Source organism: Anastrepha obliqua, chromosome 6 (assembly GCF_027943255.1).
Source record: "Anastrepha obliqua isolate idAnaObli1 chromosome 6, idAnaObli1_1.0, whole genome shotgun sequence".
Lineage (NCBI taxonomy): Eukaryota > Metazoa > Arthropoda > Insecta > Diptera > Tephritidae > Anastrepha > Anastrepha obliqua.
In genome coordinates this window covers 69592802-69616885 of record NC_072897.1, presented here as the reverse complement: position 1 = coordinate 69616885, position 24084 = coordinate 69592802, and the positions used below count along the sequence as shown (strand labels likewise).

Sequence of the window (24084 nt, the reverse complement as noted above, 5' to 3'; positions counted from 1 at the left end):
TTGCTAGTTCAGCCGAGGCAGCCTTTGCATGGTGGAGGTTTAATTGAAGGCATCCGAGTTGCCTTCTATTGTTGCTTAGGATAGCGTGTGGCATTATCGCCTCTGTTTTTTGGCACTGGCTGCCTTTTTCTTGCCTCTGTTGCTACCCAGCAAGGCCGCTTCCTCAGCAGAGTGACGCTCGCCTTTTTTGGTCCTCTTTGGACCATTATTTTTCTTGTCGGCACGAAGCGGGGGTCGCATTCTTATGCCTTCCTCTACCCTTTGAGTACTTGACATTGGTGCAGGCTTGGTGGCGTGTGGCGCATCTTTAGAGCAACATGGTTGCTCATCAGTTTGCGTTACGCTCACTGCGGTTGCTGCGATCGCCGATGCCGAAGTGCAGGGTTGTTCCTCGGTCCGCTGCAATGCGGGAGGCTTGGGCGCTTCTGGTTCAGCATCCTTCTCCGGGGTTTTGGCCTTAGTTCTAAGTTGAACTGTGCTAAACCCATAGTTCAACCCGTAGTGATGTTTTTTGATCACAATGGCGGAGATGGGGTCTATTGCGATGGTTAGCTCCGTCACCTTACCCTTTTGTACTCTACGTAGTACCCGCCATTCCTGAACGTTCAGGCCAGAGTTTTGCCCATCCAGGAGGTTGAGGATGTCCTCTGTGGATGTGCTGTCCAGTTCTGGAAAGTGGCATGTGAAGATCAAAGGCCTTGGTATGTCCTTTTCTAAAACGATCTTAATTTGCGCATCTTTCCATGGTTCAAGTTTAGGCATTGCTGCCTTTAACCAGTCGGTAGTTTCATCGTTGCCACATGAGACAACTATGTATCCTGCGCGGAAGGTGCAGCTGTTAAAGATTGGCTTGGCACCACCAGTCTGCTTTTTCTTTATGCTATCCAGGATAGCGTGTTGAATGGCCTTTAGTTTATCCGTAGGCCATATCGTTGCCGGATAATCAGGTGGTATGATACCCAGCTTGGTGCTACATGCAGCATCTTTGTAGGACATTTTAGCCGTCCCTTCTTTCACCTCCAGGTTAGGCACTGCTGCCTTTGCCCTTTCGGCTTCTGATGGGTCAGTTGTCCTTTCCACTAAGTTAGCTCTTTTGGGAGATCTTTGCTTAGGGGTGGTGCTGCTGGAGCGCTGACGCTTTAAGTTCATTGGCTGCTGTGCTAGTTGTCGCGCTTCTTCAATGGAGTGACCTTTACCCAGGTGGTACCTGAGTCGCTTTCTGGCGGCACCGCTGAGCCGCAGCTTCACTTCCATTTCCGCTCCATTCTTAGCCGAACTTGTGTTTTTTGAGGGAGAAGTTAAGAGTTTCTCCTCTTCCTCTGGTGATAAAGCGGAAGTTTTCCCGATGGGCCCAAGGTCCATTTCGTCTACTTCCATCTCTAATTGCGCTATGGCAGAGGTCGGGCATTCGCTGCCTTTTGTTGCCTGCGGCAATTGTTGTTGTTCGACAGTGGCTGCCGAAAGGTCACTGCTGACCTGGTTTGTAGAAGGCATTGTTGCCTTTTCTTTGTTTTCGTTAGTTTCAGACATAAGTGAGTCCCACGAGTAAAGGGGAATGGAGGTCGAGCCGCAACAGTGCCCCGGTGTTGCGGTAAGGCTAATTACAACCAGAGGGCGCCCGGTATCGTTAAAAGACACACCCGTTAAAAGACACACTGACGTAGTGCCATTCATCACTTAGGCACGTTACGAATAACACCTGTGATTACGGGTTTTTTCGAGTTTGCCTCTCTAGATCCGCCATTTTCGGTCGAAAGCAGGGGCACCTCGTGCAGGAGTGGAATATTACCACAATGGTCGGTCTTTAGGCTTTAGGCAGTTCCTGCCAGTCGCCTCTGTGTGCCCTACCTCTATAATAGAACCAAAACACACTTAACCCCCTCGCCATGGTAGAATACTATCAAGAGTTTCCTGTAACATCTTAGGAAAGATCCCATCAGGGCCTGGAGATTTGAAAGGTGAGAATGATTTGATTGCCCATGCAACCTTCTCTTTCGTAACTATTACATCGACAAGATGCTGTGGGTCATATCGGCTCCGCCGGATTCTCCCAGCATCACTGTCATGGGTGCTACATCCCGGAAAATGTGTATCTAAAAGAAGTTCTAGAGACTCTTCCGCCGTAGAAGTCCAAGTGCCATCCGGCCTCTTGACCCAAGAAGCCATTGAATGATCCTTGGACAGAATACGGCTAAGTCTCGCAGAATCTCTGGTAGATTCGATAGAAGAACTGAAATGTCTCCAGCTCTCTTTCTTGGCGGCCCTGATTGCCTTCTTGTATTGTCTCCGACTTTCTCTATACAACTGCCAATTACCTGTTGAGTAGCTGAGATTGAAATTTGATCTGGCTTCTTCCCTTAATTTTGAGAGCTCATTGCTCCACCAAGGAGGATAGGATTTTTTGCTATATTTAATTGGACATGACGTTTTGTAGGCCCTACTGAATGTCTTTTCCAATGTTGTGACCCTACTCTCAATGTTTTCTGCGAGAGTGATTTGATGGATCGGAATCCTTCCTATCCTATTCCCTACTACATTTTTGAACCGTTTCCAATTTGTTCTAAGTGGGTTTCGATATGGTAAGGGTGGATCTACCTCAAGATCCAGGTGGTAGAGGATCCAGCTGTGGTCCGAAAAGGACTTTTTGCTTGAGACTCTCCAATTTTCTACCCTCACTGAAGTATTTTCAGACAGTAATGTCACATCTATTACTTCCGCCCATCCTCTAAAGCTCTCCGTGCTTGGAAAGGTGAAAGTCGGGGTATTACCCCTGTTACATACTGTTAGGTTAGTATTGATGATAAATTCATATAGGGACTCACCTCGATCATTCGTTTCGTCACTTTTAGAAGAAATTTTATGTTCCGTCACTTTATCCTCCAGAGAGGTCCAAAAATTCTCGAAAGGTTTTATGTCATGACTTTGGGAAGGTGTTGGCAAACGTTTTTTGTTAAAAAGTATCCACATTTTAATATAGTATGTTTGAGACCGTTATCGTGTTGAAATAAAGACACCCTCCTTGGTATATTCACTTATTTCTGCACCTCAATGTAAATTTTCCTTCAGAATGGAGGAATAAAGATACTTGTCAATCGTGCATTCTATAAAAACTAGTATTCTGACTACCTGAGCTGACATGAACTATGACAGAACCTCCACCGTGCTTACCGAAGACTTTTGATATCCGCCATACCATATGACGACCATCCGATTCAAAATAATGGCTAGCAAGCTTTTGTCACTATTGATTACGTTTTTCCAAAACTCAAAACATTTTGTTTTATAGCTGTTGGCGCATAAAAGTCCTTTTTCTGTACTAATTTTTATATAACCGGATTTTTCCGAGCTGGGAGAGGCCAGATAATGTTCGGATAATTGGCTGCCCAAACGAGGCTTCACTTGGACAAAGAATCATATTCGTCCATTATGATGCCCTACAGAGGGGAGAAAAACAAAACAAAAACCGAAAAAAATGAAGAAGGAGAATGATGACCAAACGGTGACTAATTACGTTAACCACTTCAATCTGTTCACGAATTTCATCAGGTGCGTAATGTTTAAACCTGCTATAACCACAGGTGTAATAAAAAAGTGAAAGCCCTGATATCAGAATCTTTGTGCGACGAGAGCAGAGCAGCTGAAGAGAAAGTGCTGAGATGATTCCACATCATCCTGCAAACAGCTTCTGCGGAAAGGACTTAAGGCAATCCCAAGTTACTGCTTTAACACCTAACAGACAATGGTAATTTTGGTATTTCACCGAGATTCGAACCTACGCTCTCTCTGAATTCCGAATGGTACTCACGCACCAACCCATTTGGCTACGCCAGACGAATTGTGAAGATATAACATTTAATATTTTGTATAGCTAATTTTTTACCCTTTGGCATTTTCGAGTTTATTTCTTCCACGAAAAAACTCCTCATAAAAATATCTGCCGTTCGGAGTCAGCTTAAAACTGTAGGTCCCTCTCTTTATGGAACAATATCAAGATGCACACCACGAATAGGAGGCGGAGCTCAGCCAAACACCCAAAAAGGGTGTAAGCGCCAGTTATATTAAGCTCGTATCGTTTCTGCCGAATACAATAATTATTTCAATAAGTTATTCAATTATATATTATATTCGATATTTCCCGTTGCTGTTTACAACCTATTCCCAGCTCTAGACCAATTTGTTGATGCCGTTCCACCAAAAATCGCCTGGTCTGATGTCAAAGAAGTTGTTGAGCCAGTTTTTAAGAACCTCTTTGTTCGAAAACAACGCTCTTTATATGGTTTGACAGCGAGCGGAAAATATGGTAATCGGTCGGTGCAGGGTCCGGAGAATATGGCGGATGCTGAAGAACCTCCCATTTGAGCTCTTGGAGTGCGGTTTTGACGGCTTATGCAACAGGAGGCCTGGCGTTGCCGTGAAGGAGTATGGTTTGGCCATGTCGATTAGATTTTTGACGTCGAATGCCCTCATTCACGCGGTGTATCTGGGCAATGCATGCTCCTTGTTGACCGTGACATTCTTTTCGAGCATTTCCCGGTGCACCATGCCCTCCCAGTTCCACCAAACACATATCATGATCTTCTTTGAATGGAGATCTGGCTTGACTCTCGACTTTGCCGTTTCTGCTGGAACCACCCCCTCTTTTCTTTGCTTCATATTGACCATTAGGCAGCATTTCTCATCACCCGTGACGAAAAAGCGCTGTTTAGGACCGCGTGTTGCTCGATGGCGGCCGAGATGCTGAGAAACAATTTGAAGGCGACTTCATTTTTTTTTGTTGAGCTACTGATACATATTAGTCTTGCCATAAATTCTTTTCGGTTCCGTTAATTTTGCCTTTGTTCGTATGCATTGTCTACTCATAATTTACACTCAGTTTCGTGGGAGACTTCGTTTGTTAACAATGGTGTGGGGAGCTAAGGAAAATCGCATTGCAGTGATTACATTACATAGGTGGGGTAAAAGTGCAAGTGAAATTTACAAATTGCTGAAAAAATTTATTATTTAGAAAATGTTTGTTTAACGCACCATCAATCGTTTTTCTCAAACTTCTGAAGTGACAGACAGAAAAAAAAGTGGTCGCCCAGTACAGCCCTAAGAAGCCGTTCGAGAAAGAATCCGTCCCTCCCCTGGTCATCTTTTGACAACGCAGTTGAAGAAAGCTCAACTCGACAGATACAAGCAGGTGGCACGCGGTAAACGGCCATAGAAAATATTATTTTCACAGATGAGAAAATGTTCACTGTTGAAGAAGTTTGTAATATGCAAAACGACAAAATCTATGCTTAAACTTCTAAAGATACAAAAAATGTTGTTCCCAGGGTTCAGCATGGGCACCATCCCGTCTCCATAATGATTTGTTGGGAGCGTCTTGTAAAGGCGTTTCATCTCTTCATTTCTACGAAAAAGGGGTTAAGACCGGGGCAAAAGTGTACCAGGAGGAGGAGCAGTTGAGCAGTACTCTCTTTAGCGAAGAGCGTTGGATCTTCCAGCAAGATTCCGCTCCAGTTCATTAAGCAGAAGATTGTCCATCTGGAAGTCCAGAAATGAATCCATAGGACTACATTTTATGGTCAGGTATTTGAGAACATGGCCTGTCGAAGATTTCAAAGAAATTTGGAGAGTCTCAAACAATCTTTGGTTCAAGCAGCGAAGCCAACATCCAAGGAAACCGTGCGTGCTGCAATAGCTGAATGACCTAATCGTTTGAAAGCTTGTGTGTGTAAAAGCAAATGGTCACCATTTCGAATGAGAATTAAAATTCTTTTATATTTCCATGATTAAATAAAACTAACTTCATTAAAAGAAGTATTACAATTTTATATCTATAACGGAATATTAATAATAATACACATGGGGCTAACTCTATTCTAGTAAATCTCTATTCAAGTAAACCAATAAATCAACCACAATACATATTACAACTGCTGAAGTTTTATTTCTGCGAAATACAGTTAAATGGAATAATATTTTGATGCATGTTTAGTTTTCGAGCAAATTCCAGTCTTCATTTGAATTATCAGACTAGATCAAATACGGTTGAAATAAACTCAATCTATTTTATTTATTTATTATTATAATTTATTATTATTATTACAGCATCTAATTTTTATTTCTAAGCATACGCGCTTACGTACATGTACAGCTTCTTTGGTAAGGCATGGCAGTGTATGTTTGGGCATCGCGGTAAGGCAAAATCAAAAAAATAATTGATAATGTAAAAAAACTTCTTCGATTTTTTTTTCGAAAAAAAGATAAATCTGTTCGCGAAGTTCTTTGAGCATTGGCGGCATCATCGGTCCATATTTTTCTCAATTTATTACAATATTGAAGCTACTCTTGATGCCATACGGCCAAATTTACTGCAAAAAGTACTCAAACATTGATCGAATGGACTAAAAAAATGTATGCCATGAAATTATCTACCAGATTATAACAAAAAAATGTATTTCAACAATATTTCTGTCATAGCGCTTAAAAAACACCCGATGTAAGGTATATGCATAGGTATATGTTTACATGTATTATGATTTTGAACAGAACATTTACGAAATCTACTTGTACTTACTTGTACATACTTATGTCCCTAAGGTCCGCTGCCTTCAAACATTATTGAAAATCAACAATTATTTTTTAATTGAAATTATTTAAAAAACGTTGCCATTATGCCGCTAACGGCTTCATCACTAAAACCGCAACATAAATATACGCTCGATGTTATGAGCATCGATGGTAATGACGGTCATTACAAAAATCAGCTAAAGTTTCAGCGCCAAGAACAAAATAAACAGTCACATGAAAAAAAACAACAGGATAAGAAGCTGCAACAGTATGAAACCACATCAATAAGTTTACTCAAAAAACAGCAAATACAACACTTTCAACAGCTTCCAACGAATAAACAATATCTACACCTGGAACAGGAGCAGGAGCAGCAGAGCCAGCAACAGCAATACCAACGGGAGCGTCATAACCATAAGACGTTTAACAATGCTCTGACAGATCATATGGCAGCGGATATGATTGGTACGATATCATCGAATGACCAGGATTCAAAGTCTGTGTCTCAACAAGAGAAAGAACAATTAGAACAGTCAATACAATATGGAAATGTGGACTCTAAAAATGTATTAAAACAAAAGTATACAAATCAACAGATTTTAGAAGTCTCTGCTAACTTGCAGTCAAGGCTACGTAAGCAACAACAAAAGCAGCAACAGCAAAGACGGCAGCCATTACAAAAGGTATTATTAGCAAATAAGCCGCAGCAACAACAACGTAATGATGTCAGTGTAATTAATAGCAACCATAACTACAGTTATAATCATGAAATGAAAGTAATCGGTCATTTCAATAATATCAATAACAAAAATATCACCTGTGATGATGACGCTTTACATGAAAACAAAAATCACAATATCAACAGTATTGGTGAACACGATAGCTTTGAAAGCGAAAGTGACGTTGGTAGTGTTGGTATCATTGGCACTGGCGGGGTTAGCGCTTATAGTGTTGATGCCAGTTCTCTGAACGAAATGAACGCCAGCAACTCTTTGACAACGACTGCTGCTAATCCATATGCAGGTAGCATGGCTTCAATCACCAGCGAGCAACGACTCTGTCAATTATATAACTCGCAACAACACTCCGATTACATAATATCCGACTACATGGAAAAAATAGCTACGCGCATTAGTTTATTGGAAACAGAGTTGAAGTTTGCTTGGCGTGCTTTGGACTTACTGTCCGGAGAGTATGGTAAGATTTGGGCCCGTTTGGAGAAACTGGAGAAAATATCGACTGAGCAGCAATCAGTTGTCAGCAATTTAATGGGTTTGATAGCATTGAAGAAAGAACATCAGCAGCAACAACAACTCAATCAAAACCACCAACATGGTGCTGAGTATGAGACACATTTAGACTTTATTGACAACGATGCGGTCGATCAACAGCGACCCCTTTTTGACTATCTTCTGCGTGATGAGCATTTGTTGATGTCAAATTTAGTTGAAGCCGAACAGCAAGCTATTTTATTGAATAATTCAGCCGCTGCTCTATTGCATGATATTAACATGGAAGGTACATCGAAACATTATAATAATCTATTACAGGAGTTAAAAAACGACACCTTAGACGCATTGGATGCTGTACGCATGGACAGCGAATTGGATGCACTCGGTAAGGTACTGCAACAGCAGACGAGCTTAACGTACGACGAAGGCGCCATTGTCGCTGATAGCGTTCATTTTAAAGAAACAAAACCCGGAAATATGATGTATTCACTTGGTAGGCAAGAAAATTTACAGCTATCCGATTGTTTTGATGTGGGGGATGGCGTTAATCATGTACTGTCAAAACTTGTTAAGCATGGCGAACTCAGTGGATCCCTTTCACCGTTAAGTAATGTTCAGCAAAGAAAATGTCATCAAGTGGCTGCTGCAATAACTGCAGCTAAACTAGCCAGGAACAAACTTTACTCGGATTCAGAACTACTGCTTTATGAGCAGCAACAAATGCAGGCAAATGATGCTAAAAGCGAATTACTGCAACAATTTCGGAATAGCCGGCAAATTCTGGAGAAGCTCGTACCCGGTGACAATAATGCGTGTAGTGACCGCCTACAACATTATACAAGAACAGCATCAGGCAGTGTGCTGAGTTTACCATTTGTGTACGGGGGGATTTTTGGCACGACTCGTAAATTGGCAGATGCGACACTACAAAAGGCACACTCATTGGCACATATCAGACCGCAAATATTTAGCGATTTATCTGGTGAAATGGCGTCAAATTTATATGAAAACAACGAAGGTAGTGTATCTGTCGACAATATATATGATATTGATATGCCATTGAGTGATTTTGTTGAACAAGTTAAGTTTTTTCGGCAAGCGGCCTCTAAACATGGCGAGGGCGGGCAACTGGTCGTGCCCATAGAGGATACGGGTGGGACATGCAACAGAACTCTCCTCAATATTGGAAACAACAGTGAAATGAACGAAGAATTTTACAAAAAACTTAATGAAGCGTATCGCGATAATAGTCTGACTACGGAAATTTCAAATGTTGAGCGGTTGTTGCAGCAATCGGAAGCGACACACGAACATGTATTAGGCGTATTGGGTGCGCATACGAATTCCACGCTGGATATGATCCGCGAGGATAATGAAGAGGCACCTGAGGGGATCGTACGTGGAATTGGTTGTATGATGGATATTGCCGCTTCAGATTCTTCACAACTAATACCAACCACAATAACCACCAATTTAACTACTACAGCTGCAGAACCAACAACAACAAAATCAGTAACGAAAAAGATTAAAGAGAGCAAGAAGCAAAAAAAGAAAAAACATTACAAGGATGAAATGGAAATGCTGAACAATTTGAAAAGTGCATTAGCGCAAACTGCTGTGGATGAAAATATAAATAAAAAAACGCCAAAATATTCTAACGGTTTCTTTAGCAGCGCCAATGCAACTGGTCCTCCCAATGTAGGTGATCGACGCTCAACTGCTTCTTCATCTGAAGAAGAGTATAACGTTATCGGCACTCAATTTGACGGACAAGATTATTTCTTTTCCCAATTAAATGAGGATAAAACTGTTGTTCTCGATAGTACTGGCGAGATATTGCTTATGGAGATAAATAAAATTCAAGATTTGCAAGTATTGAGTGCTGCGCAAATTCTTAAACTAAGACAATTGGTTAAAAATGATATTGCTTTTTTCGAAAATATCTACCAAGTCAATAATAATCTTTTACTTCTGCTATTAAATCCCGTCACAATTGCCGAAGAAATGCGTGCTTTCGGTAATGACAAGCACCGCAAATTCGAAGTAGTAATGAAAAAATTAGAAAGAAACATTGACACGCTGAAAAAATTGGTCGGAAATTCATTTGATGATTACAAGCGAAAGTACCTGACCGACGCAGAGTTGACATTGATGAAAGCAGCTGGCGAACTCACCTGCGATAAAATTGAAACTGCAAATAAAACTCCGAAAAAATATTTAAAAACAAAAAGAGGAGCAATGAAACAATCTAAAATACCACTAGATTACAATGCTGAGGACACAGACTTTACTCACATAACGGATAAAAAAGATAAGCTTTTGGAAAGTAGAATCCCATTGGAAAATGATATTAGTGTTAAAAGTAAGACCAATAATAATGCACATTTCGATTATAGTGCGCAGTTATTACGCAACAATTCCAATTTAGACGAACAACTTAAAATATTGGAAACACAGGAACATGAAATGCACCTTAAAAAATTTCATGACCCCACCAAAAATGCGGGTAGCGGTAACAAAGGTGTTGACGGTAATTCTAGTACAGACTTACATCAGCCATATACCAGTTATTTAAATACAGATAATTATTTGGTTGACATGGATGCAGAGTTTGAACGGATGATTTTGAGAACATCAACTAGTAATATGAATAACATAGCCCGAGAAAACCGTATTTCCCAACCAGTTGGTCGAGCTACTTCTGCCACAAATCTTTACAGCAATGATGAGTACATTAAGTCACTGAAGCGTAGCTTGGAACGGCACAACAGTATGCTCTTCCTACTACATTTGCAGCATCCCGACCATCAACATAAAACTAATGCATATCAAGATGTTTTGGCTATGGATATTGATGGTATTCTATTAGCTGGAGTTGGAGGTAAACAAAGTCCCCCACCGCCTGCACCGAATGATGCCCAATCTGACGTGCCGCATAAGCTAAGTGAGGCTGAAGTCGCTGCTGTTGACATTTCAATATCATCCATGCCAGCCCTGAATCCATTTCATCAACAGGCACAAATGGCGGGATATGGCAGTGCACATCTGCAGATTCATCATGCTGGGGGCTCACCAAAACAGACCAAATCTGACTCCGGACTTTCATCTATGAGCGGTCTATCCAGTTGGGAAAAATCACCGAATTCGCCTGTGTATTGCGGGAGTAGCGCCGTTGTTAGTATTGCTGATATATGCAATCCTTTCCTTAACAGTTATCAAGGTATTAATATGGATATGCAGCTATTAATGTCTAAAACCATTTCAATGAATAACAGCAATAACTCAAACTTAGACAATTCTGGCTTAATTACGGATCTTGATGGTAGCCTTGATTTAGGTATAAATATCACTAATGTACATTTAAATGTTGAAAATTCTGACAAAAAATTGGTGACCACTACACATGCCATTACCATACAAACTACTTGTTCCATCATACCGACCATAATCAATTCAACTATTGCCACATTCTCCAACACTCTCGATAAAATCAAACAGCAAAATCATTTGCAACAGCTGCTAACGTCACAGTTCCAACATCAAAGTTACCAGCAAAAGCAACAACCTGAACTACACAAACAACAACAGAAGCACCCACCTCAACAAACCGAAAAAGATTATATGCTTAGCGAAGAGAATCTGAATTATATTCGTGAATTATCAAAGAACATGCCCATATGTTCGGTATACGAGAACAAATCTATTTTTAATATATTGAAAGACGATACCTTGGATGACAACATTCGAACTGTAGATGAAATGCTTGAATGGGATAATCAGCAACAAACACAAAAGCAACAGCCAAATATATCATCAACTACCATTAGATCTGTGGACTCAAACCGCCGCATTCCTGACCTCTTGCGCACACCCGTCTATGAAGCGTTATCTACAGGTAGTAGAAATTCTTCTACAAGTTCGTACGAAGAAACTGAAATTGATAGGGTCGCATTGCGTGAGTCGCAAACACGTAAACAACATCTTACAGACCATCTGGTATATTATCCAACATTTAATGGGATTACTGATTATAACAGCAGTCAAAATTTGGATTATTTGGGCAAAAGTAACTTTGAATATCGTCGGCAATTCCAGCATCAACAATTGCAGCAGCGGCAGCACTATCTCGATTCTAGATGTGTAAATGTCCTTGGTTATGCAGATACGTTGTCATCGCCAATTGAACCACCACGAAAGGCACCACAGCACCAGCAACAGCACTGGTTGCAAACACATCGTCCAGCATCAGTTGCCACTTATGAACTATACAATCATCAGATGCAAGAAAGAAATAATTTAACTGGTACTCTCGCATATGCATTGCAACGAATGCCGTCCAATTCAAATCAAAGCATCGATACAGAATTGCCTATGTTTATAGATCCAAATACCGCTTATTTTAGTGTTACACCGCGAGATGGTGCGACAGCACAAGGTATAATGGTATCCTCGGCATCTGCTGCCGCAATTGGGTTGGATGGTGGTATATCCACTTTGAGTACCTCTGTGAACAGCAGTGCTGTTGCTGGGCAATCTATTTTCCATAAGCCTCCTAAAGTTTGGAATAGACTCACCAATTTTCTCCCGGAAAGCTTTAAACTGAAACGGTCACCGACATACGGCCGCTCGCGGTCTTTACCCACTGGATATGATAATGAAATGCACGGTAATAACATTAAAGTTCGTGGCCAAGCTGGCTCTTACCCTTCTGTTGCCGGTCACATCACTCCCAAAATGCCAAATTCACACATCAAACCTAATGGACGAGATGTGTCCGAGTTCATGGTATATAAGATGACGGCTTCAACGATGTCAACTGGCGGCCAGCAGCGTAGAATTAAGCATTTGGGAGGCAGCTTTGACTTTTCGAAACGCTTTCACAAGTTGCCTTTGCAGCTGATGCAGCGTGCTACACATCCGGGCGCACGCGCGGTTGTTAGCACATCTACATCATCCGCAACTGCTGACACTGGTTTAGCTGGTGGTACCAGCATTAAGAAGGCAATGGTCGGCAAAGGCCACAAGACACGCTCAAAATTTTCCGTAACTGTAAACAATTTCATGCAGAAAGCAAGAACTTACCGGCGGCGCAAGTTTGTGACCCATGGTAGGAGTGGTGTTGAGATGGGGGTGGCGGTGGCCAATGTATCAGACACCGAGGCAGATTTACCTAGTTTCACATCATCGGACAACGAAGACTTGATAGCGAATGAACTTGAAGAATTAAGTGCAGTTGCAACCGAAGAACGTACTTTTGGTGAGCATAAGGTACAAGCGTTCGATGAATATAAAACGTTGTTACCAAAACGTCATAAACAACACATAAAACTACTGCAACAGAAACAGCTAGTACAAGAAGAGCTGAATGTGAAATTGCTCAGGAAAAAAATCCACTCCGGAAAAGATGACCGAGAAGAAGACTACGAAGAAGACGTCCCTTCTTTTGGAGAAATTGGTGAATTTATTGGTATTAGTAACAATGGCGAAGAGCAAGGTCGCCACCAAGACAACGAAATTGATGAGGACATTGATGCAATAGCTATGAGTATGTTCCCTCAAATATGCCAATTAAATCCTAAAGAATCATCAACAAGTAATATAGAAAAAGAAGTTACTGCTTCGCAGTCGCCGCTAGCATTACATTTGGATCAAACTATGACCAATGATAGAAGTAATATCTTTCCTGTTATGAGCGACATTAGACGTCAACAGCAAGATCAAGGCAAAGTGCTAAAAGAAACAAAAAATACAACATTCACACCTGCTACTACTAAAGAACCAGTGTCGGATTCTCGCCTTCTACCAAAACCTATGATGTTATATAAAAGTGCTTCCATTTGTGTAGATAATGAAGAATGTGATTACAGCGGCAGAGGTATGACCGTGAAACCACAAATGCAGCCAGTATCCATAATCTCTTCAGAATGCAATAAAGCACCATATTTATTTATAACAAAAATTAATAATGACTTCGAAGACACCAATATGAACACAATGCCTGACATGGAATATAAGTTGAATGGACATGGTCAGCGCAGCCTTTCAACACAACAATCACTAGATGTACCAGCAGCAGCACTACATGAAGAAGACGACAATCGTAGTCAACATTCGTATCGCACTTTGTCGTCATCGCGTCGTCAAAGTACCGAAGATAGCATCGACACCGATGATGAATACTTTTGTTATGAACTAAGGCAGTTGGAAGAATTGGAACAGCAACGCAAAGCTGAAATCGAACCCGTAACGTTTGAAGCAAATCACTCAGTTGACAACGCCCAACTGTTCTCTCAAATCGATCAATTGGCGATAAGCAGTACAACTGGATATCATGATGATAGAGAACGCGATTTCTTATCTGATGAATATGCACCAGGCGAGAACGTGAAACAAGTAATGTCCGAAGTTTTGAAAGAATTGAAATATGTTGTCAAACAGCTACCAGCAATAGATGACGCTATGCTGGAGACAGCGATAAAAGCCACAACGAAACCCCAACATTCACATGGACGCAGCTCGACAAAATCAAGCATAAGTACTTCTGAAAGAGTAACTAAAGTGGCGGATATACATAGTGCTTGGCAGGATATCAAAGGAGACGAGTTGCAACTCAATTCTTCTGATGCTGATGCGGAGGAATATGCCTGTGTGGATGCTGCCAGCAGCGATGCTTTGGAAGAGACTAATACATTTCATGCCATAAAGAGCATCGAAGACCCTGTTCCGCAGGATTTTGAGAAATGCCAGCAGCATCAGCAGCGTCAGTTTACACAGCAGACACATAATCTAATAGGGAGTGAACGTATAGGGCCCCATAAACGTTTTCGAAAACGACGAGACCGCCGTCGTACGAACGACAGTTGTTTTGACAATGAAGCTAGCCAAGAACTGCATCATTCAACAAGCTCCTCGTATTCATCGGAAGAGGATGCTGCCAGCGCTACGAAGCGTTATAAAGAGAAAACAAAATCTGCTCTAAGACGTGGTAGCAGTAGCAGTGATAAGCAAAAACGTGTGTATGTGACACAAGTTATGTCACATGAACCCGAGTTCCATAGTGAACCCATACAATTAATTGAAACTATGCAATCATCAATTGATATCGGTGTTGTTGCAGCTGATGAAAATCTCGATGATGAAGAGTCGAAAAATCTGAGTATGTCATCCGGTGCCACACTTGGTCCAGATACACCAGCTGAATTAAGTGAGGAATTGGAAGGCGACCAGCGAGTATTTAAGACTGCACCAAGCTACCAAGCATTTAGGGATAATCAGGGAAGAACAGAAATAGTTACCGAAAACAGGCAATTGAAAGCTAGAGAAACCAATATTCCTATCTCTGCTCAGATTGACTTTAAAAACATCTCGGCCCCAGCAAATAACAATGCCGAACTCGATTTGATCCAAGCAGAAAAAGAAAGAGAAGTACAAAAACAACCAGCGAAACTTTCCATACGATTCCTAAGTCATGATTCTAGTGTTGAAGGTTCTCAAGTAACTAACGCAGCTGTACTTGGAAGTAGCAAATGGAAGCTTTTGAAAACTCTTAAAGAACGTAAAATAGAAGAGAAAAATAATCAGGAAAAAATTAAAGACGATGAGCTCACAAAAGATCGGGAAAAGGTAAGAATTAATTCTATAGCACCTAAATAAAGTCTATTTACCCAAAACTCAAAAGCGAATTTCACATTTATAACTATAACCCAAAGCAATATTTATGGCCTAATTCGGTTATTATCTCATTATTTCACATGCATCAGGCATTAATTACAATAGAATGGTAGAAAAAAGTAACATCAGCATTCTGTTTCGGATCAAAAGTACAAAAATAGGGTTCTTTGCGCTTTGTTTTTTAATTCCACGCCATTCACGGGCATCGCAGAGCCCAACAAAGAAGTCAATTTAACTTTCCTTCTTACTTAACTTTCGCAGCAAATTTCTGCTTCCGGGTGTGCAAAACATAGCTGCAAGCTGCTGAAATAATGGACGCTTCTAATTTTATGTATTTTGTACTAAAGGTATAGTAAAAAAAATGGTATTTTTTGATATAAATGATCGGATGTTTATTTCATTATAAAGAGGAAGGTATGTCGTTAATAGTGGAAACACATCAGGCAAATGATCAGCACGACCACGCTTACAGGACCATATCCTTTTCATGAAATTTTCCATAACCGATTTGCAAAGTGATTGCCCTATGACCTCGATAGCCTCACGAATTCCCTCTTTGAGGTATTGAATCGACCCTGGGCTGTTGGCGTAGACCTTCTCTTACACGTGGACCCAAAGGAAAAAGTCACAAGGTGTTAAATCACAAGATCTCGGTGGCCAATTGTGATCACCTCTTCGAGAGATAACACGATCCGGAAACGTTTCCTGTAAAAGATCAATGGTTTCGGTAGTTGTGTCGCACATAGCGCCGTCTTGTTGAAAATAAACGTTATCCAGATTAATACCATCCAATTCCGGACATAAAAGTCGTTAATCATCTCTCGATAGCGCAATTCATTCACCAATAACACCTGTTATTGGAAAACCCTTTCCCCTAATCCTAATTAAGGGAAATCGTATGTAGCGAGCACTATTGCTCAGTGGTCTAAGGGTTTGGAAAGTTCTAAGCATAAGCCACGGTCCTCGTTATTAGCCTCTTGGGTTCATTTGTCGTTTGAGACACGTCACGCACTTGTTTGCCGCGGGTGACGTGTTTTGTTTTTATCAATTTATTTCTGCTTTACAATTCTAATTACCTGAAGTCATGTAAACCCTACATATGTCACAAACAGGGGGCGCCATCTTTTATGTCGGCATGAAAAGATTGAATAACTTAAAAAAAAAACAAATGATTTGTATAAGTAAGGTATTTTTATTTGGTTTGGTTATTTACAATTTAGTAAAACTATTTTTTGAAAAGAATATCGATCAAATGGCCACCTTTATTAGCAATCACAAACTGCGATCTTTTTTCTGCGTTTGTCATCACCTTGTCAAGCATTTTGGGTTTTATAGCGTCGATTTCGCTTGTTTCGGTATAAAGTGATCCATGGTTGAAATTATACTGAACTGATGTATCAAAAACATGTGTGTTGAAGTCGATCGGTTGATAAATGACAATGTTATTCCGCGTTTACATTACCGACATAAAAGATGGCGCACCTTTTACATAATTTAGAAATAAATGAATTCTTACGTAAAATGTATTGCTTTTACATACTACTCCAAGCTACCAAAAATTAAATCCGTTCCTAATGCAAATAATTTTTCAAATAAACCCGTATCCAAGGGGTTTATATTATATGTAGAATTGACACGACGAATGAACGATAAATAATGCTAATTAGCTCGGAGGTTGTAACTCTAGTGGCAGCTGACGATAAGAGTCTGAGTGTAATATAAATTATGTTATTGGCCAGTTCAGAATTGAATACTAATATGTCGGACGAAATAATAAGCAAATAACACAATTCACTAAAAAAACGGTTTCAAATTCGGCTTCAATTGATTGAAAAGTTCCGATTTCATTTGGAGCTCAGCTTGTCGATATGAAGATATTCTACTAACTGAGAGTTATCCTAGTCTCTGGTAACCCACTCTTTACTTTCTCTGAGAGGGTGTAAGTTATACAGATGGAGAATGCAGCTGCGAATACTTCAGAGATTTAAAAACTGGTTGGCATTTTTTCCCAATGCAGTCGTCCTTCGGTAAGCAGTACTAATCCTTCCAGGCTTTTTGGAAGCAACATAAAACCGTAGGGTAACAATAAAACGTACGACACATATTAGCGTTCGTAAAGCTCGAAGTAAATTAAAGCCTAAGAAAGTCGAATTTTAAGTTATTATTTAAGAAAAATGGTTGGTGGAATAATGGTCCGAATGGTCCATAGGTTCGAATCTCCGTGCATGAAACAGCTAAATGATAGAAAAAGTGTTTTCTAATAGTGGTCGCCCCTCGGCAGGCAATGGCAAACCTCCGAATGTATTTCTACCATTTTTATCATCATAAAAACCATTTGCCGTTCGGGGTCGGCTTAAAACTGTAGATCACTCCATTTAGCATGGTACAACACATAACATAAGTGTCTGCGCCTTTTGTTTTTTAATAATATAGTAGCCCAAGTAAAAGGTTTAATAATTATTGAAGTATGAAAAGCTTTTCGTTTTATTATATATATTCTAATTATTATTATTATTAGCCTAGAAAAAGTTTTCATAGAATACTTATTATATATAAAATTTATTTCAAATGATTCATATAACATAAGCTTTAAATAAAGACCAACAGGCTCAAACCCAATTCACACATTTATGTCTTTCCATGCAGAATGGCAATGGCTCTGGAGATATTGGTATACGGGGCAGTGGGCATCCTGGAGATAACCCGTTCTACAGTAATATCGACAGTATGCCGGATATTCGACCACGCCGAAAATCAATACCGCTTGTATCTGAACTTGTAAGTAGTTAGAGTATACGCACTTATATGTATATGTAAAAGTAATTATACATACATACATATGTACCTGTTGAAAATATCAATTTAATCATGTACTTTATTGTAACAAATACTTATGTACATACATAAATGCAAATATTTTCTTTTTACCAAAATACGCATACAGTATTCAAGGTATACTTTTAATTACATATAAAATGATGGTATGCATGCATATGTGTATAGATACTGGCAGCCTTTTTCCGCTAAAAATATTCCCAGTATCTCCGTCAGTTGCTTTACACTTAAACAAGTGTGGGATATATCAACTAGGAGTTATTTCATCTGCACGGCTTTGGTGCACCTAGAGATCGAAATTACCGAACATTACACTATGCGACAAAATAAAATTTGTTGCCTCGCCATTTAGTGAAACTACATTTAGGTGTCAATAATACTATGTATATTAATGGACATTTCTTAATCAAGTTGAAATAAGGAAGATATTCTTAATTGAACCCTGGCACAGTATCACACTACTTAGTGATTAACTAGGTTAAGTTTCTGAAATGCTCGTTATACGATTTTATGGAACAAGGAGTTAATTTCTCAGGTTTATTTTTTATTACCTCTACTCTGGCGCTGTAGAACAATTTTATTGAATTTTCTTTTTTTATTAATAATTGTTGTCGAAAAGCCAATGTACCCGCGGAGAGCCAATGTATTGTCTGGTATAAATTTGTAGCGGCATCATCGCCATTCGTCGACATTCCCATGGAAGCCGGTTCTACGTTACCGGAATGACTCGGATTTTTCCCGCCAGGGCTGAAGAGGTGGTCCGCGAACTATCAGAGTGGTCGACATTCGTCGGTAATATAATCTCTAATCAGAGGAAGATAAAGCAAGGAGTTCCGCAGGGTATTGTCCTTTCCCCTTTTCAACTTCTATATCTCGAAGTTCCCCCAGTTACCAGAGGGAATCTCCCTGGTCTCTTACGCCGATGACTGCACAATAATCGGGCAATGACATTGATGGCCTGCCCGCCAAAGTGAGCGTATATCTCACCCGCCTTTGTCGCTTCTTCACTACGAGGAACCTACAGCTTTCCCCCACGAAGTTTACGGCGACCCTTTTCAGCTCCTGGACAAAGGAAGTCAAGCAGCAACTTAAGGTAACAGCCGACGACACACCAATACCGACTATTACCAACCCCAAAATCTTGGGAGTTATCTTCGAAAGTTTGCTCTCCTTCTCTTCGCACCCAATAGCTATTGCCTCTAAAGTCTAAAATGGCAACAAGGTCCTCAAATTGCTTGACAGCAGCTCTTCGGGCAAAGACAAAAAAATGTTGCTATCTACATTTAAGGCAATTGGTCGGCCGGTTCTAAACTACGCTGCGCCTCTCTGGTCTCCTGGAACTAGTGATACGCAGTGGATGAAGCTTCAGACTTGCCAAAACACTGCCATTCGGACGACGACGGGTTGCCCCCTGATGTCCCCACTAAAACATCTACACGATAAGGCACAGATGCTGCCTGCGAAGTAGCACAATACGCACAATTACGTTCTGGATACTGTAACAAGTTAAACTCCTACTTATCCAGAATTGACCCCGACGTATTAAACTTATGCCCAGCATGTGAAGGAGCTCCGCACGACACTAATCACCTTTTAACATGCCCCATCACACCCACTCATCTAACACTCCTCTCTCTCTGGATCCAACCTGTCGAAACAGCAGGTTTGCTGGGCCTAACGTTAGATGAGCTAGACGAAGACGACCGGTGATCTACACAACACTGAAAGGTATAAGTATACTGCTACAACAATAACAATCCATTTGTCGCGTCCCTATACCGCTGTAGCTGAATAGACGGGTGCACGACCAACATTCGCAAGTGCAAAGGATCGAATCTCCCTGCATGAAACACTAAATGATAGAAAAAGTTTTTCTAATAGCAGTTGTCCCTCGACAGTCAGTGGCAAAGCTCTGAGTGTATTTCTGCCATGAAAAAGATCTTCACAGAAGATCCATTTGCCGTTCGGAGTTGGGTTAAAACTGTAGGTCCCTTCATTTGTGGAACAACATCAAGACGCACACTACGAATAAAAGGCGCCATATTACACAATCCATCAAATACGGTTTAAACCCATTAGACTTTTGATTCAGGACATTAGGGAGGTTTCGTACAAATAACTAAAAAAAAATAAACAAAAATATTCTTTCACTACAGGTAGAAACCGAAGCTAAACTTTTTCATTCACTGAAAGTGAAGCCAACGTTGCCATCAATTGTAATTTATACAGGCAAACTGTTATCGACATTTTGATTCCATATGCGAATACCAAAGGTCAAAAATTCCACACAGCGCATGAAACGAACTTTTTGCGACCAAAACATCCTCAGAAATGTGGAAATAGGATTATATGTAGGTACATACTCGTAACTTGGCCGCCTGGGCCTTGTATAACAATTTTCCTCTATTTGATTACGTTGTGTATAAACATATCAGATCACTACTCTAAGCAGATAAACCAGCTGAGATTCATGATTTGGAAGCCAACGTGCAACGCGTTATTATTTTATTATTGAGACAATGCCGGTTATGCTGTCAAAGCGTTACACAATTGCACACACCTAATAGTGCTTATATGATGCAGTTGAGGTAGCGATGCTTCTACCTCGAAGAAGGACGAAAATTCTACATCTGCTACCTAAATACCAGTAAAAAAGGGTGATCCAAAGGATTTGAAGTACTTCTTCTACAACCATTGCATAATCCTATTTGCAAGATATCTCCTCCATAAAATTATTGGCTGCAGGAAGGCGTACAAAGAAAATGAATATCGGAAAGATATCTAAAATATTTTATTCAATAATCATTATTATGCATTTCGCTTTGAACACGCTTAATTCCGATGTGTTTGTATATTTAAGAGGTTGCATCCCAAAGTGCTCTGTCGAATATCGAATGTTGAATTAGAATCAGGTAATCTCAGCTGACAGATTGATTCGTACATTGTCTACAGCCCTGAGCATGAAAATGGTAATTGCAGTTTTTCTTCATTTCAAAAACTTTTGCAGAGGCCGCTTGTAGGTGTACGCCTTCACTGGGACGTTTCTGAAACAGCAGAGTGCTTAGTGATGACTGAATAACCTGAGTTGTGGTCTAATTCAGTCTTGGCAAAGGCGAATCTGTTCAAGGGGGTGGCATTCGATCAACAACAACATTTTTTAAATTATAAATGTCAAGGGAAAGCCAATAGAAGAATGGAACTAATGACAAATAGATCAAATTAGTTTGTCGCACATTCACAACACAACAACTTTACGTAATTTCGTTTTACTGGCATTTCTAAATTAAAGGCGAAATGAAGAAGAAGAAATCAACTCTTCTCATCACACCACCTTGTATAGATACGCCTTGGTCTTGACCATATAGACCTTGAGGACTTTATGGTATATTTGTCAATTTTCCCCATATGTATAGCCTTTCCATCCACTGCCAGCGAAGAGAATAACGTTTTCAGTTTAAATTGCGTTCCCTTCTCGTGCTAACAGGGATATCTGTAGAAATTGGCATGTATACATACATATACATAAATATAATATAATGTATTCGCATTTTAATATGATCTTACAAATGGGCTTTCCTACAGTGTGAACCGATCTCCAAACCACACATGAGTTTTATGTAATTTTCGTGGCAGAAATACACTCTACCATTTAATGTTTCAAGTGGTTGCATTTTGGTTCTCTTTAATCCTAATAGTTTAGAGGCTATGTCGTAAGTGGCTTAGTGCTTTGGCGAATGACGATCAGCTAGGATTTCAAAGGTCCATGCATATAATTCACTGTGCCAGGTTCTTCATCACTTGTGCATATAGGTAGGTTGTCTTTATGTATGTACATATGCTTATATATAAATTTCTGTATATACATATGTATTTGTACGAGTTTATTATTTACATATCCACATACCCTTACACAGTCATATATATTCGTTTATTTACTGTAAAAAGCGTGTGGTGTTCATATAATGTTTATACATAGATCTTCCTACTGCTTTAAAATATTAAATAATTTTATATATTTAAAATTATAATATTATTTTCAATTTAAAACAACTTCGTTGTTGTACTGTTATAAATAAGTTTAATTTCTCATGTGTACAATTGAACAACACAAAAATATGTATATGTAAATATGTATAAGCCAATATTCGTTTTAATTTTTATATTAACTCACAAATGTTTCTCCCTTGCATCTTCTATTTTCGAACCGATTTTAAATATTTCGAATTAAAAAAAAAATGTTCAATAAAAATTCAAAACTACTCAACCAAAAACATACCAATATGCTGTATTTTCAAATGTGGATCAAAAGGTGCTCAAGGTATACGAAACTATTCAATTAACATAACACATGCCGTAAATCAGAAAAATTATTTATTTTTTTTTTGTTATTCATAGAAAAAAAAATGTTAACTATATCGCTAATTCATATTTCATTTATACATAACACTTCTGTTAAATAAATAATTTCTTTACGTGCTAGCACATACATGCATAATGTATGAATGAATGATATTTTGAAAAGAAAGTAACTATTTAGAGATTACTTACTTCTATTTTTTATGCTACTTCAATAACTATTGTTAGAGGTAATCAGAATTTGTGCACACTTGCTTGACTTGTTTTTTTTTTTTTTAGCAAGACATTTAAATTTTTAAAAGTTTTGTATCAGCCTTTAACATTCAAAACATAAATTCATACAATATTTCCTTTTCTCAAATTTCGCCACGAACACAGATATGTATATATATGTATTTAAGTAATAGACTAAAAACATATTTAAACTCTCTAGTACGAGTAAGTAGTCGGATTTCAGTAGACACTGGGTAATGACTTCTCTTTTATTAACGACGACGTCGGCTGTAGATTATCGCCACAACATCGTAGTAGACAACGTATTCGCTACTTACCCGGCATACACAGTAGGTAGTGTATTGGCTACTTACTGAATCCATTTGACATCAATATACAAGTTAACCCAAACCAAGTTAACAAACTCTTTGCTTCTTATATTTTTCATTTATTCTTTTTAATTAAATTGCTTATTCAAATTTCATACTGATTTCTGCAATAAGCTTATAATGCAAGTATTATAAAATTGCTTACTCAAATTTCATATTGATCTCTGCATTAAGCTTATAATGCAAGTGTTATAAAATTGCTTACTCAAATTTCATATCGATTTCTGCAATAAGCTTATAATGCAAGTATTATAAAATTGCTTATTTAAGTTCCTAGAATTAAGTCACGCCACTATTTTTATTAATATAAATTAAGTAGTTTACTTGTTTGAGCGGCTTTTTGGTTTAAGAACTGTGAGTGAATAAAGTGCAGTCAGTTGGACCGATAACAAAAAATTTTTTTTAGAACTTGTATTTTTCAAGTTCTTAACTGGCGCCCGAGCAGTTCATTAAAAGGCGGTAACTAGGCTCCGGAGTAGCGCAAAGCAAAACGGGGGCATATATGTGCCAGCCTGTGCCGCAACAACAAAAAAATCCGTAAAGGATAAATGCAACAAAAAAATCCGTAAAGGATAAATGCAACAACAAAATCCGTAACGGATAAGTGCAACAACAAAAAAATCCGTAAAGGATAAGTGCAACAAAAAAATCCGTAAAGAATAAGTGCAACAACAAAATCCGTAAAGGATAAGTGAAACAAACAAAATCCGTAAAGGACAAGTGCCATCCTTGATGCCAACAAAAATCCGTAGGGGTTAAATATTGACAATTTATAAAAGGCAAGTACTGAATGGAAGGAAGTCTTCTGAGAAGCAGAAAAAATTAACACC

General features: G+C 39.4%; 1 protein-coding gene across 1 annotated transcript; it reads left to right on the top strand.

Annotated features, from left to right (window-relative positions):
• The first annotated feature begins 7243 nt into the window (after positions 1 to 7243).
• On the top strand, positions 7244 to 18251 carry LOC129250678 (uncharacterized). Its single transcript, XM_054890284.1, has 2 exons — positions 7244 to 15413; positions 18108 to 18251. The coding sequence occupies exons 1-2, from the start codon at positions 7329 to 7331 to the stop codon at positions 18249 to 18251; spliced, it is 8229 nt and encodes a 2742-aa protein (XP_054746259.1). The 5' UTR covers positions 7244 to 7328.
• The last annotated feature ends 5833 nt before the right edge of the window (positions 18252 to 24084 follow it).

What these genes read in the sequence shown, in the direction of transcription:
- LOC129250678 (XM_054890284.1), top strand. Translation starts at nt 7,329, where the DNA reads ATGAAAGTAATCGGTCATTTCAATAATATCAATAACAAAAATATCACC. An exon ending in TCACAAAAGATCGGGAAAAG is followed by an intron (nt 15,414 to 18,107) that starts GTAAGAATTAAT and finishes CTTTCCATGCAG; the next exon opens with AATGGCAATGGCTCTGGAGA.